Source organism: Bufo gargarizans, chromosome 6, assembly GCF_014858855.1.
Source record: "Bufo gargarizans isolate SCDJY-AF-19 chromosome 6, ASM1485885v1, whole genome shotgun sequence".
In the NCBI taxonomy this organism is placed as follows: Eukaryota; Metazoa; Chordata; class Amphibia; order Anura; family Bufonidae; genus Bufo; species Bufo gargarizans.
In genome coordinates, this window is record NC_058085.1 from 67703887 (window position 1) to 67716989 (window position 13103).

At 46.2% G+C, this 13103-nt stretch overlaps 2 protein-coding genes across 2 annotated transcripts in view; one reads left to right on the top strand and one right to left on the bottom strand.

The window, feature by feature from the left end:
• Positions 1 to 1159: 1159 nt before the first annotated feature.
• LOC122941553 (WAS/WASL-interacting protein family member 3-like) lies at positions 1160 to 9857 on the bottom strand. The gene is made up of 4 exons (XM_044298880.1): positions 9827 to 9857; positions 9632 to 9732; positions 4679 to 5412; positions 1160 to 1565 (listed from the first exon to the last, which is right to left on the bottom strand). Exons 3-4 carry the CDS (start codon positions 5358 to 5360, stop codon positions 1396 to 1398), a joined length of 852 nt encoding a protein of 283 aa, XP_044154815.1. The 5' UTR covers positions 5361 to 5412; positions 9632 to 9732; positions 9827 to 9857; the 3' UTR covers positions 1160 to 1395.
• The window catches only part of FBF1 (Fas binding factor 1), a 64538-nt gene continuing 60802 nt past the window's right edge, over positions 9368 to 13103 (top strand). Inside the window, exons 1-2 of the mRNA XM_044298878.1 lie at positions 9368 to 9558; positions 9650 to 9677. Of these exons, the coding sequence (XP_044154813.1) occupies positions 9556 to 9558; positions 9650 to 9677 (31 nt within the window). The 5' untranslated portion in view covers positions 9368 to 9555. The remainder of the gene's footprint in view (positions 9559 to 9649; positions 9678 to 13103) is intronic.

Consider the following 13103-nt stretch of genomic DNA (forward strand, 5'->3'; position numbering starts at 1 on the left):
GCTGGAAATCTCCCCCAGCAACAGGGCAGCAACCAATCAGCAGATCCGCTCCAGTTGCCATCCAGAATCTTCAACTTAAACAGAACCAGCTCCAACCGGATTCAGCATCCTGAGGTAAAATTTTACCTGAAAAATAAAGCGGGAAGGGAAAGAAAAGGGGGGTAGAGAACACCGACTGCCTAATAAACTTGCCATCAAATATGGGGTCATTGCCCCCATGTGTCCCCCAAGCTATACGCTCTGGTGGGCCCTTACATGGAGGCAAATGACACCACTCCCCTTCAACCATATGTGATTTAGATAAATAAAAACCATGACAACAATTTCTTAGTGGAATAGAAATGGCCGAAGTGCTTTATTAAGGGTAACCAAAATTAAAACCAATAAATAATTTAATAAATTAATTAATAATTAAAACCATAACAATAAATACCACTTTCAAACCATCCATATAGACCAAGATCCACTCAGCATCAGCTGAGCGATACAGCCCCACAAGCCACGCCTAGCATAGGCGAGGCCCCCCAAAGCACCTCAGCCATTTCTCAATAATATTCTGAAGACCCAAATTGAATACATCAATTCCCACATCAGAAAGGTGAACATTGTCTGATCTGTAGAGCCCAGGAACAAGGCCCTCCAGGTCTATATCTAAACCCGCCCACTAGAGGAAGACATTTCTCTAATGCCCTGTTGACCCGTCTGCGGATTTTCTCCAGAAAATTACCTTCCTTACCTGACCATATTAAACGAGGGACTATCTCAGAGAAAATGTCATGGAACCATGAACCAGACGTACAACAAGAGATAAGTGGAAATAAGAAGGCTTTATTGAAAATCAAGCTGTAAGGCAAAAGTCCAAACGGATGGCTAAACCGAAGCAGGGTCTTGCGAAGCCAGAGGTCAGGAACCAGAAGGGTAGTCAGACGAAGCCTGGATCAGGAACCAGCAGGGTAGTCAGACGAAGCCTGGATCAGGAACCAGCAGGGTAGTCAGACGAAGCCTGGATCAGGAACCAGCAGGGTAGTCAGACGAAGCCAGGATCAGGAACCAGAAGCAGCAGTCTTGGAAGCATGTGAACACAGTAGGACCAAGCAAGGAACTGAAGCCACAGACCTCCTATATATATATGAGCTAGGCATCCAGCTCCTCCCAGTGGGAAGGAGAAGCCGCAGGGTGGGAGGCTACAAGAAACCAAGATGGCCGCCAGCACATGTCAAACGAAGGAGAACAGCAAGAAGGTAAGACCATGACAGAAAACTAAAGTCGTCAAAGGAAGCATACATTGCAACAAAGCCAAATCCCTCTTCATAACCCATAATAATTCACAGGTTTTCAATCTCCCAATGTCATTCCCACCAAGGTGAAGCACAAGAAGATTGGGAACCGGCCATTTTAATAATAATTTACGGACTTCTGACAATATACTCTTCCAACCCAACCCTCTAACACATGCAGGTCAGCAGAATCAAAGGTTAAGTTCTCAGAATATATTCTCTTCTCTGCTCTCTTCTGAGCCCAAAAAATAAAGGAGTGGCCCACAATCCAGACCACAATATGACTACCTGTAAAGATAGAAAAATATTCTCAGACTGATAAAATTAAATCTGGCCTAACATATAACTTAGCCCGATGAGAGTCCCACCGCCCAATTCTTCTAATAATTGACTCATCCAACCCAATCCGCGCCGCCTCTGTAGCCGCGCCAATCCTGAAAGAATGGGAAGATATCTTGCAAGAACCGAGATTCAACTTAAACAAACATTTCTTTAATACAGAACTAAATTGGAAACGAGTGAGCGGAGAGCCATCCTTATGCACTAAAAACGGACCACTCAGGGCCGAGCGAACCTCCAGCCAAGACCTTACCGCCCCAAACGGACATAAATCAGAACCTCCCCAAGCATTTAATCTAATAAATCTACCTCTCCCATATTGATCAGTTTTTGACCTCCTGAGAAAAATTTCAACTGCATCACCCTTCAAGGCCACATCAGAGAAATCCAAACCAGAACAAACCCTACGGTTGACCGCAACTAACCCGCTGATCCGTAAGGCCGCAAAAAAAGCTAAAACAAAAGCAGTGCGGAAAAGAACAACCTCAAAACTGTCAAAGCACACCCTAGGCAATGTATTACATAGCGCCCCTAACAATGGGATAGAAATTGGCCTCCTACTATCTATGCTCGGCAGGCCCCTCTTATATCCTTTAAGCATTTGTTTAACCTGAAAGTGAGATGACAAAGGCTGGCTACCATGTAATTTCTGAAAAAATGAAACCCCTGATACTATCCTAGTGACTGACGAAGGGGCTAAATTTCTTTTAAACAAACTAGCCACAAAAAGCAACCCATAACTTAAATCATCCCCATTAACACCGACCATAGCTGAATTAACAAATTTCAACCAATCCTGCCATGCAGCAGCATACGCCGCCCATGTTCTTGGGGCCAAAGAATGTTTAATAGAATCACATATTAGTTCCATATCAACTCCCATAGGTGACGAGGGCACGGACTCCCTTCCATCTCCGCTTCTGGAGCTAGATCCCGAAACTTCAAAAACTGAAAACGAGATAAAGCATCAGCTAAAACATTAGATGAACCCACCACATACTTGGCTTTTATCCAAATATTATACTGCATACAAAAAAGTACTAAGTGTTTCAACAATTTGACTACTACATCACATTTTGAAGAAAGCGTATTTATCGCAAAACAAACCCCTTTATTGTCTGAATGTAATAATATCCTTTTATTCCTAAAATCACAACCCCATAAAACAACTGCTACAATCACTGGAAAAAGTTCCAACAGCACAATATTTCTTGTCAGACCATTGAGCACCCATGACGACGGCCACTTCTCTACAGACCATTTGCCATTCCAAAATGCCCCATAGCCACAGCTTCCAGCTGCGTCCGTAAACAGGCCCAAGGCAACAGATTCAACAAATTCTTCCTGCCAACAACTAGCACTATTAAAGTCCTGCAGAAATTCAAGCCAAATAGACATATCCTCCTTTAAACATTTCGTCAATCTGATATGAGCAGTTGGAGACACTAAACCCCTGGTAGAAAAATAAAGCCAAAACAAGAACAAATATCTAAAAATCTACCCAACAAATCCGAGCAAAGGTTAGAATCAGGAAAACCAATAAACAAAAAATCATCTAGGTAGTGTAACACCCCCCCCCCCCCTTCCTTTCTAACATCAAACTCAACTACCCAGTGAATAAATGACGAAAAGGCCTCAAAATAATAGCAAGACAAAGAAAACCCCATTGGGAGACATTTATCAAAATAAAAATAATCATCAAAATGAAAACCTAATGAATTAAAACCTGATGGCAAAACTGGCAATAAACGAAAAGCGGACTTAATGTCCGCCTTTGCCAATAGAGCTCCCTTACCAAAAGCCCGTAACAACGCCAATGCGTTATCAAAAGAGGCATATACTACTGAGACCTTAGATTTATCTACCGTATCATTCAAGGAGTTTTTAACAGGATAGGACAGGTGATGAATGATCCTAAACTCCCCAGGCTCCTTCTTTGGCACAACGCCCAAAGGAGAAAGCCTAAAGTTCTCAAAAGGAGGCTCTAAAAACGGACCAGCGATCCTATCCAACTCAAGCTCTTTCTGCAACTTATTTCTAACAACCTCTTTATGTAACGATACTGATTTTAAATTTTCCACCCAGCAGCAACCAACCCCCAGGAACTGAGGCACCTCAAAACCATACTGAAAACCTTTAAAAAGCAACTCAGCTTTCTGACGATCTGGGTAATGGACGAGCCACGGTTGCATTTCTGCCAACTTCACAGGACTCCATGCTTTTTGAAACAAGTTCCCTGATATTTGGTTGCTGCTGGCCGGACTGTGAGTTCCTTTTAAAACAGCGAGACATGGGGTGGGTCCCACCACAAAAGGAACACTCATGCTTAAAGCGACAGTTACTAAACCATTTGCAAGTGGCCTCGTTAAAGGCAAAACACACCCCTTTTCTCATATTGGTCTGTGAAGGATTAAATGATTTAACCGGAGCTGATTTCTGGGGCAACATCAAATTCACCCACAGACCAATATCTTTCGTCCCCCATTTAAGAGACGGATGCACCGCTAGCTTTTGACGGAATGTCTCGTCATACTGGAACCACGCCATTCCGCCAAAGTTCCGGTATGCTTCTATAATTATGTCCAGATGCTGAAAGAGACCTGAACAAAGCTCCGGATGCTTCTCCCCCAGAACTGCAGAATAAATACAAAAGGCCTGTAGCCAATTATTAAAAGACCTGGGGAGAAAACGTTTCCTTTCCTCATCCACTCTATCATCTTTTTTAACAACCTGATCTTTGGCAGACGGCAATAATGACATTAACTCCACATATGCCAACCGCCACACACGCTCCTTAACATTACTACTCAGATGAAATCCCAGCGGTGAAACCTCACAAGCCAGCACTTCCTTAAAACAAGTCTCTCTCACTCCAACACCTTTTTCAATATTAGGTAACACACTGGCACAATCAACACTAGGCACTTTAGCCTCATCAGATTTAGAGCTCCAGACATCTGAAGCTGAATTAACCTTTTGCCTGCCAGTGACCTCCACTAGCAGCTTAACTAAACCAGCTACCAATGCTGAATCAGACGAAGACAAGACATTGAGATTCTCACCAACAGGGCGATCCTCCTGGACTGGACCAGAGGCTGCAGCTGACTGTTGTGGAGGTCTTCTAGAGGGTCCTGGAGACAACTCGACCACAGGAGGTGGGAGCCTCTCAACAGGGAGCCCTATTTCATCCTGTAGCACACCTTTAGCAGCACAAGCCTGTGCTGGCAGATTCCCACTGGCCGCTTTCTGATGACGTAAGCCAGGGCTCGGCACCAGATGATGACGATCCTCCGGCGCTTGCTGATGACGCTGCCCCCTGCTGGCGCCGGAACCCGCTGCACAGACCGGAACGCCGCTCCGTCCTCTTGACACGCCGCTCAAGGAGGACCCCCGGCTCCTGCCGGAGGCCACACTATCCGCTCTGCTGCTGCGCCGGCGACTTGCTTCTGGAGGGGGAAGAGTATAAGCGCTCTTCGCTTTGCGGGCTCTTTTGCGCGGCAGCGCCGACAACTCCTCCTCATGGCACCAGGCGACTGAAGGCTCTTCTTCACGCTGCTCCGGAACGGGTCCTCTTCCTCCTGGCTCCGTCCTTTCCTCAGCAGACAACAGGAGCGGCGGCGACATCGTCCTCGGCGGCGGTGGCGGCGGCAGAAGAGACGGCGGCATCAGCAGGCAGGTCCTCAGCCACTCCTCTCCGCCGGCAGACTCCGCTCTCACTATCAGCTGACGCAGCAACTCCTCCATCTCGTCCAGCGCTGTCCAGATCCGCGACGACTGCCCTGAGGTAGCGGCGAACCTGAAAATATAAAGGGGACAAGTTTCCCGCCTTGCAGCCAGGAACAAATCAAATAGCTGGAAATCTCCCCCAGCAACAGGGCAGCAACCAATCAGCAGATCCGCTCCAGTTGCCATCCAGAATCTTCAACTTAAACAGAACCAGCTCCAACCGGATTCAGCATCCTGAGGTAAAATTTTACCAAAACTGCTACCCTCTAGAAATACACCTAAGCCCCTCTTGAACCCTTCTAGTGTCCACCATCACCACCTCATGGAAGAGAGCTCCATAGCCGTGCTGCTGTTGTGGATCATGCCCCGTGTGTCGGCCAAGTTTCCTGGACCGACTGGCTCCCCTGATCCAAACTAACTCTATCAGTAATGTATGATGGCCAGTTCATATCTGATCACTGATGCTGATGTGTACAGCACAGTAGACCTGTTATCGGGGTGACTATCATATGTTCCTAGGATACAGTCAGTTTGGGCCATGGTCGGCCTGCGAGATGTGGCTGATACATGGACTGTGTTATATTTTCTTATTACACAGGGTAAGCAGAGAGCGAGGTCCTGAGGCCTTACACGGGGTGAAAGGGGAAAGGTACTCCATTCATCCAGAGTATTGAAAAATATTTTAGGACAACTTCTATTCTTCTACAGAAAATGCCTATATCATATTATTGTGTTGCCCGGAGTTAGAGGGAGAGCTTCTGGCCACCCAGTGCATAGCCATAGCTCTGCAGGCCAAAAATGTTCTAATGAACCAGACTTTATTCATATATCTGGCGGACATTAACAGTTCCAAGAAGACAGACCTTTGAAGTCAAAGGGACTGATCGCTGGAGACTATCCGATCGGATCGGCAATATTTCCTGGTGGTCCCTGAATCTGGTAATATTTCATCAGTTTTATGTGCAGTGTATGCATAAAATCTGGTCTAAGAATGAAATATTTGCATGAAAAAAATATATATGAAAAGTTTTTTGGGGCCGAATAATGATAAAAATGATCTTGACAAGGGATTGGCTAAATTAGGCAGCAAGTGAAGAGTCACGGTGTACGGCTCTTAAAGGGGTATTCCTATCTAGGTTCCCGTCGTGCTTCTGAAAATAGCCAAGCGCTCAGACCCAGCTATGTTTTTGGAAGCACTTTTGAAGCAAATAGAGAAAGCCATGCGTGTAAGGCCATCTATCCATTCCTGGACAAAAGTGACAGGGCTCCATTCTGGAGATAAGTGCCAGTCCCACCTCTGGGACATACTCCTATCAGACAAAATGTGCCAGATGGGAATACCTCTTTAACAAGGGTCAAATGGTGACAGCCAAATGAGTGGACATGTGGGGTATTTATGGTGGTCCAAGAAAGGGCAGTCAACTGGCAACAGGGGCAGGGGCACACAAGAGTCACTGAAGGATAACCCATCTGGTTTGATCCCACAGAACAGCAATTGTGCCACAAATTGCAAAGAGTAAATGTGGCTGTGATAAAAAGATGGCAGAACACACCGGGCATTGCAGCTTGCTGTGTATGGGGTACATAACTGGAGACTGGCCATAGTGCCCATGCTGACCCCCTGCTCACTGCCAATAGCACCTATCTTGGACACACAAGCATCAGAACTGGACGAAGGAGGAGTCTGAATCATATTTTCTCATGTGGACAGCTGGGTGTATGGGCGTCACCAGGGGAAGAGATGGCACCATGACTTGCTATGGGAAAAAGGCAAGATATTGGAGGCAGAGCGATTTATTGTTCTGGAAGCCTCAGGTCCAGGCATTCATGGAGGTGTTAGGCTTTATTGACATCTGTCGGACATTCAGTTTTTCTGCTCGTAGGAAAAGACACACGGAACACAAGCCAAATGTGGATCTGTCAGGCGATGGACCCCAACGGCACCTGATGCATCCCATACGGTATAATGGGGTCCATCATTTTACCAGACAAAATGGCACAATGCACATTTTTGATGAAATCTGTGATGGAAGCGCCAATGCAGATGCCTCACTTTGATGTGTATCACACACTTGAACATGTCTGTAAGGAGCCTCCATAGCAGATGGCAAAAACTAACACAGCGTGGTGTTCTTTTGTCCCGTAAAATTCCCTTGCCAATAATGGAAACCTCCATGGGTTGTGCAGCCTCTTGTACCTGATGAAGGGGAGTGATTCCCCGAAACGTGTTGTATTGCTGCAATAAAATACCTTATCCTGATCCTGGTGACCTGTAGATGGTCTTTTGCGCTGTTCTATCTCTGCAAATAATGGAAACCTGACAGAACACATTAGTCAGCGGGGTCTGAAGGATGACAGTCATAGCCGTCATGCAACAAATCTTATGCTTCCAGTATTGGTCTACTTCTATATTGGATCCGAGTTATGGAAATGACAGGTGTGAATAAAGCCCAATGCTCCTTCCACACTGTAAACATGTTCAGGAATGGTTTGAGGAAAATAACAAAGGGTTCCGGGTTTTCTGTCTCCACTAGGGCTGCCGCTATCGATTATTTTAGTAATCGAGTATTCTACCAATTAGTCGAGTACTCTAATAAGAAAAAACTAATTAAAAGAACGTTTTCTATAAAAACCTCATCAGCCCCCCTGCCATCAGTCTCCTCCCCCCAGTTCCCCCTCCAATGCCATTAGCTTCCCCCCACTGCCATCAGTTCCCCCACTCCCCCCTCCTAGCCATAAGTCCCCAGCACCAGTGAAATGAAATACCTCTCCTGTAGGGGCGCTGCAGACACTCCAGAGATCTTCTATTTACTTCACCTCTGCACTGGGACCTAGCATCAGGTCATAGTTCGTGCTTACGTGCACTATGTCCTGACGATGTGTGTACGCGCGGTGCGGGTGACCACGGAGCGTGAGTAATAGCAGGCTCTTCACTCACACTCTCTGGTCACATGGCACAAAAAAATTAGCATCGAGGATTTTTTTGTGTCAAGTTAATCAATTAAGGCCGAATGCACACGGACGTGAGCGGTCCGTGGTATTCCGGCCTGGCATCCTGCTGAGAGCAGGAGCGCATAGCGTCATTGGTTGCTATGACGCCGTGCGCTTCATTCGGCTGCTGCACTACAGTAATACACTCGTTTAGATCATACATTTAAAGGGGTTATCCTATCTTAGACAATGGGGGCATATCGCTAGGATATGCCCCCATTGTCTGATAGGTGTGGGTCCCACCTCTTGGACCCGCACCTACAACGAGAACGGAGCCGGGGAGAGTTGTGGCTGGAGGACCCCGGGTTTCCCAGGGTCCGTTCACCACCAGGCACCGCTCCCCGCCTCTCCCATTGAAGTGAATGGGAGCGCACCGCGCATGCCCGGCCACTGCTCCCATTCCTTTCTATTGGGCCGACGGAAATAGCTGAGCGTTTTCGGCGGCTCGATAGAAATGAATGAAGGGCGGCTGCGCAGTGCGCCCTCCTCCACTTTCTCCGCTCCGTTCTCCTTGTAGGTGGGACCCGCACCTATCAGACAATGGGAGCATATCCTAGCGATATGCCCCCATTGTCTAAGATGGTAAAACCCCTTTAATGATTGTCTTGTGCAAAGAAGAAAAAAAAATAATAACCTTTTAAAGACTGGCTTACACACAGCCCCTAGTGATTTCATAACATTTCACCTGATATTGTCAAATTATCAAAATTGGAAAAAGTGAAGCTGTTGCCCATAGCAACCAATTACATAGCTATTTTCATTTTCAAAAGGGTCTCTGATAAATAAGAGCAAGTAGCTGATTGGTTGCTATGGATAACTTACATCAGTTATCTGGTTGCTATGGATAACTGCTCCACACTTTTACCCGTTTTTTTTAACCTAACCTAAAGCTGTCCTGAAACATGCAGTTACTACAGAACTGTGAGCTGCACATATAGCAGCCGTATTCTGGTCCTGCCCAGCTCTAATATGGCCGCCGCTGGTAGTAAACTACAATTCCCATGATGCCGCACTCGCTGACCGGAAGCGTCTCTATTGCAGGAAATGGGGAGAGTGGCGGTTAATGTGAGTGTCCCCGGATAACGGCCATGATGGGAGGGGTGGTAAAATATCGGCTGCCATGGTAACAGGGAGACGCCGCTAGAGGAGGGGTAATGCGGTACGGCTGCGGTTTGCGGAGGTGACTATGGCCCCTGGGCCCGGACGTGTATGAGGCAGCAGGATGGTGAGTGAGCCGCCTCTCAGGGCTGTGGGGCGCTAGTCATGGTCACGGTCACGGTCACCAGTGGTTTACTGACCTGTGCTCTGTGTTTCAGGCTTCCAAAAAGAAATCTGGCTTTAAAGGTGAGTCCTGCCCGGGTCTTCTTCTTAAAGGGCCCGTGCACTATTTGACAGCATCCTGATCGTAAATGGAAATTTAAAGGGCATGTCCATTTGTATTAATATTGCAGGTAGAAAGAGTGAGAATGGGTAGAAGAAGTAGTAACGCTCACCTCACCCCTTTCCACATGTCCCATGATGGCACCCAGGAAGTGATCGAACGACCAATCGCTGACTGAGGTGGATCACTACTGGGGTCAGTGATTGGCTGAGCAGTCACGTTTTTTTTTTTTAAATTAATAATGCCATTCTGAGCCTTAGGGCTCATGTGCAGAGCCGTACCTGCTCAGTGGCCGCGCTGCGGACCGCAAATAGCGGGCACTAGCCGCGTGCACGCCGTATTGCACTGCGGACCCATCAACTCAAATGGGTAAATGGGTCCGCATCTGCAACATACGGCCAAAGATAGCACATGTCCTATCTTTCTGCTATGCAGACGCCCGGACCCAGAAGCGATTCGCAGGGCTTCCGTGGGCTTCCGATCCGCGCTCTGCAAAAGATAGGTGAAGTCCTATCTTCTGTCGTATTTAGAGGATCGCGGACCCGTTCAAGTCAATGCGGAGTGCACACGTCCAGTGCCCGTATATTGCGGACCCATCGTTTGCAGTCCGCAATACCAGCACTGAGCCCTTACGTTTGTGTGTATCAGCTCTTAACCCTTTGGCTACCGGAGTTTTTTTTTAGTTTTTGCGTTTTAATTTTTCTTCCCTATTTTCCGTGAGCCATAACTTTTTTATATTTCCGGTCACATCTCCATATGAAGGCTTATTTTTGGCGGGGCAAGTTGTACTTTCTAATGCCGCCATTAATTATGGCATACAATGTAGTGGGAAGCGGGCAAAAAATGCAATCCCTCCACCGTTTCGCGATTTCCCAATGGCGTCTCGTTTACGGCAAAACTGACCCCTGCCCTTCCTTCTCTGGGTCAGTGTGATTACAACGATACTCCATATGTACACTAAATAGTGTAAAAATAAATTTAAACTTTGAGAATTTTTTTATTTTATTTTTTACATCACCATTTTCTGACCCCCATAATTTTTTTTTAGACTTATATCTACTGAGCTGTTATGGGGCTCATTTTATGCAGGACAACTCGTAGTTTTTATTGATACCATTTTGGAGTGTGCGTGACTTTTGGATCACATTTTATTTCATTTCATTTTTTGGGGGTAAGAGAAGCAATGGAAAAATGGCAAACTGGCCATTTTGACCCTTTTTTTCCGTTACGCCATTCGCCGTATTGGATTTTTTTCCCCCAATTTTAATAGTATGAGCGTTTTATGTCGCTGTGATACCCAGGATGTTTATATTTATTGTTAATTTTTTTATTATACGGAAAGGGGGGAGGATTTAAACTTTTTATATATATTTTTAAACTTTTTTTTTATCATCATTTTAGAGGCTCATAAATGACCTTATAAATAATGTTTTTTTAATTTTGACCTTTTTAGGGATTTTAAAATTGACAATTTCTTAGCATTTTGCTTATTTCTTTCGTTGGCCTGCCATCTGGTGGCCAAAATAAGAATTGCAGCATTAATGCTCTGAGTCTCTTCATTGAGACTCGGCGCATTCAGCACATGTACTGAAGTCCCGATTGGCCGCACGGGGCTTCAGTACTAAGCTTGCGCTTCCGGGTTTTTGCACATTTAGGTGCTGTGATCTCACTTGATCACGGCATCTAAAGCATTTAATTACTGCGATCGGGATTATTGCGGTAATTAGCCGCAGGTCTCTGCTCTTTAAAACAGCAGAGACTTACCGGCCATGACGCCTGCTGCACGTGCGAGCAGGCGTCATGCTTGCAGAGTGCTACCAGCGCCATACATGTATGGCGCTGGTAGCGAAAGAGTTAAAGGGAATGTGTCAAATAATTTTTTTCCCCGCCAGTTAAAACCAGATAGTGACGCATATACTTTTTTTTTTTTTTCTAATTTGTTTTTATTTTGTGATTTTAGATTTTTTTTTGCTGTTAACAGCATTTAGAGATGTGCTTTACGGCAGCCCCATGAACCATAGACACAATGGTCAGGAGGGGACCTCATAGACTTCTATGGGAGAGTTTTCCAGGCATGCTCTGTGACCCCAGAGGTCAGGAGGGAGTAGATAAGCTGTGAGATCACCTATTGAGAAAGAGGGATCCTGTGTTATCTATACACAGAGGTTATCTGTCATTGTAATCCTGGCTGTAATGATAATGAGATGACTGCAGTAAAGTGATCTGTACAGACCAAGAACTGGCGCCTATTATTAGGCTTAGTGGCCAGTGCGAAAACTGTGGGATTTTATGGGTTTTGTTTAATAGAGATATTGATATGGAAAATGAAAAATAACATAATGAGAAATTGTTTAACATGAAATCGGGATTTAAACGTTGTAATTTTCCGATGACACATTCCCTTTAACAAATATGATGAGGGTCTATTGCGGTTCTCCAGCTGTTGTGAAATGACAACTCCCAGTAGTGTCTGTCAGGACATGGTGGGTGTTGTGGTTTCACAGGTCACTGTGTAGATTTCCCAGTGACATGGAGAATAATATGCACAACCCGTTGGCCCTCCACATTATTATGTGCTCCCCCCAAACCCCCGGTCACAGACATGCTCACATGTATTTGCCTTATATTCTCCCATTAGATGACAGTCCTGGCAGTGTTACCCGGACGATTGATAGGCCATAAAGATTTTAGTTGGAATACCCATTTAAGTTTCATTTCCATTACGCCCCATGACAGCACCTGTGAGAGATCCTCCCCCTTCTGGACAGGAAACAGGAACTTCCCAGATCTTTAAATTGGTCCCTTGCCTTCCACCACGCAGTTTTTTCCTGTTTCCTGTCCAGAGACAGGAGGATTTCTTCTCAGGTCTATCTTTAAGCTGCAGGACCTCTAGGGTTAAAAATGATAGAAACCTAGTGGAGGTACCTGTCAGCGTAAGTCTCCACTAGGAGCCGCTGAGAAGCCCGGCGTTTTCTCTCCCTTCTTCTGAGCCATGGGGGGATGCCTGTAGCTGCCTCATTTGTCCCTGCCTAGCTTTCGGCATGAGGGGGAGGTGGATCTTCTCCTCTCATTGCAGCAGGCCGAGTCTGGACGTGCGCGGTTCCACCTGCCGGAAGGGGAGGAGCTTAAACATGGCGGGCGTTGTGCGGCCCATTTGAAAAAGGGAACACTGGCCAGCCAGCATGGAGGGAACAGCAGCAAGCGGATACTGGTCCGGACGGCCAGTTTCTTCCCTCCATTGCCCCCCTTGAAGCAGCATCATCATGCAGGAAGAAGGGGAAGTGCAACTGCGCACTGACAGACAGGAGCAGCTCTCTGAATCCAGCATGGTACTCCTGGGGGTAAGAGGGGTTAACCCCCACCATCCCCCTTTAGGGAGTTATTATTGT

Excerpts from the sequence above, each read along its gene's own strand:
- LOC122941553 (XM_044298880.1), bottom strand. The coding sequence starts at position 5,360 with ATGGAGGAGTTGCTGCGTCAGCTGATAGTGAGAGCGGAGTCTGCCGGC. Across the intron at positions 1,566-4,678 it reads CCAGGAGGATCGCCCTGTTG|GTAGTCATATTGTGGTCTGG; the intron begins GTGAGAATCTCA and ends CTATCTTTACAG.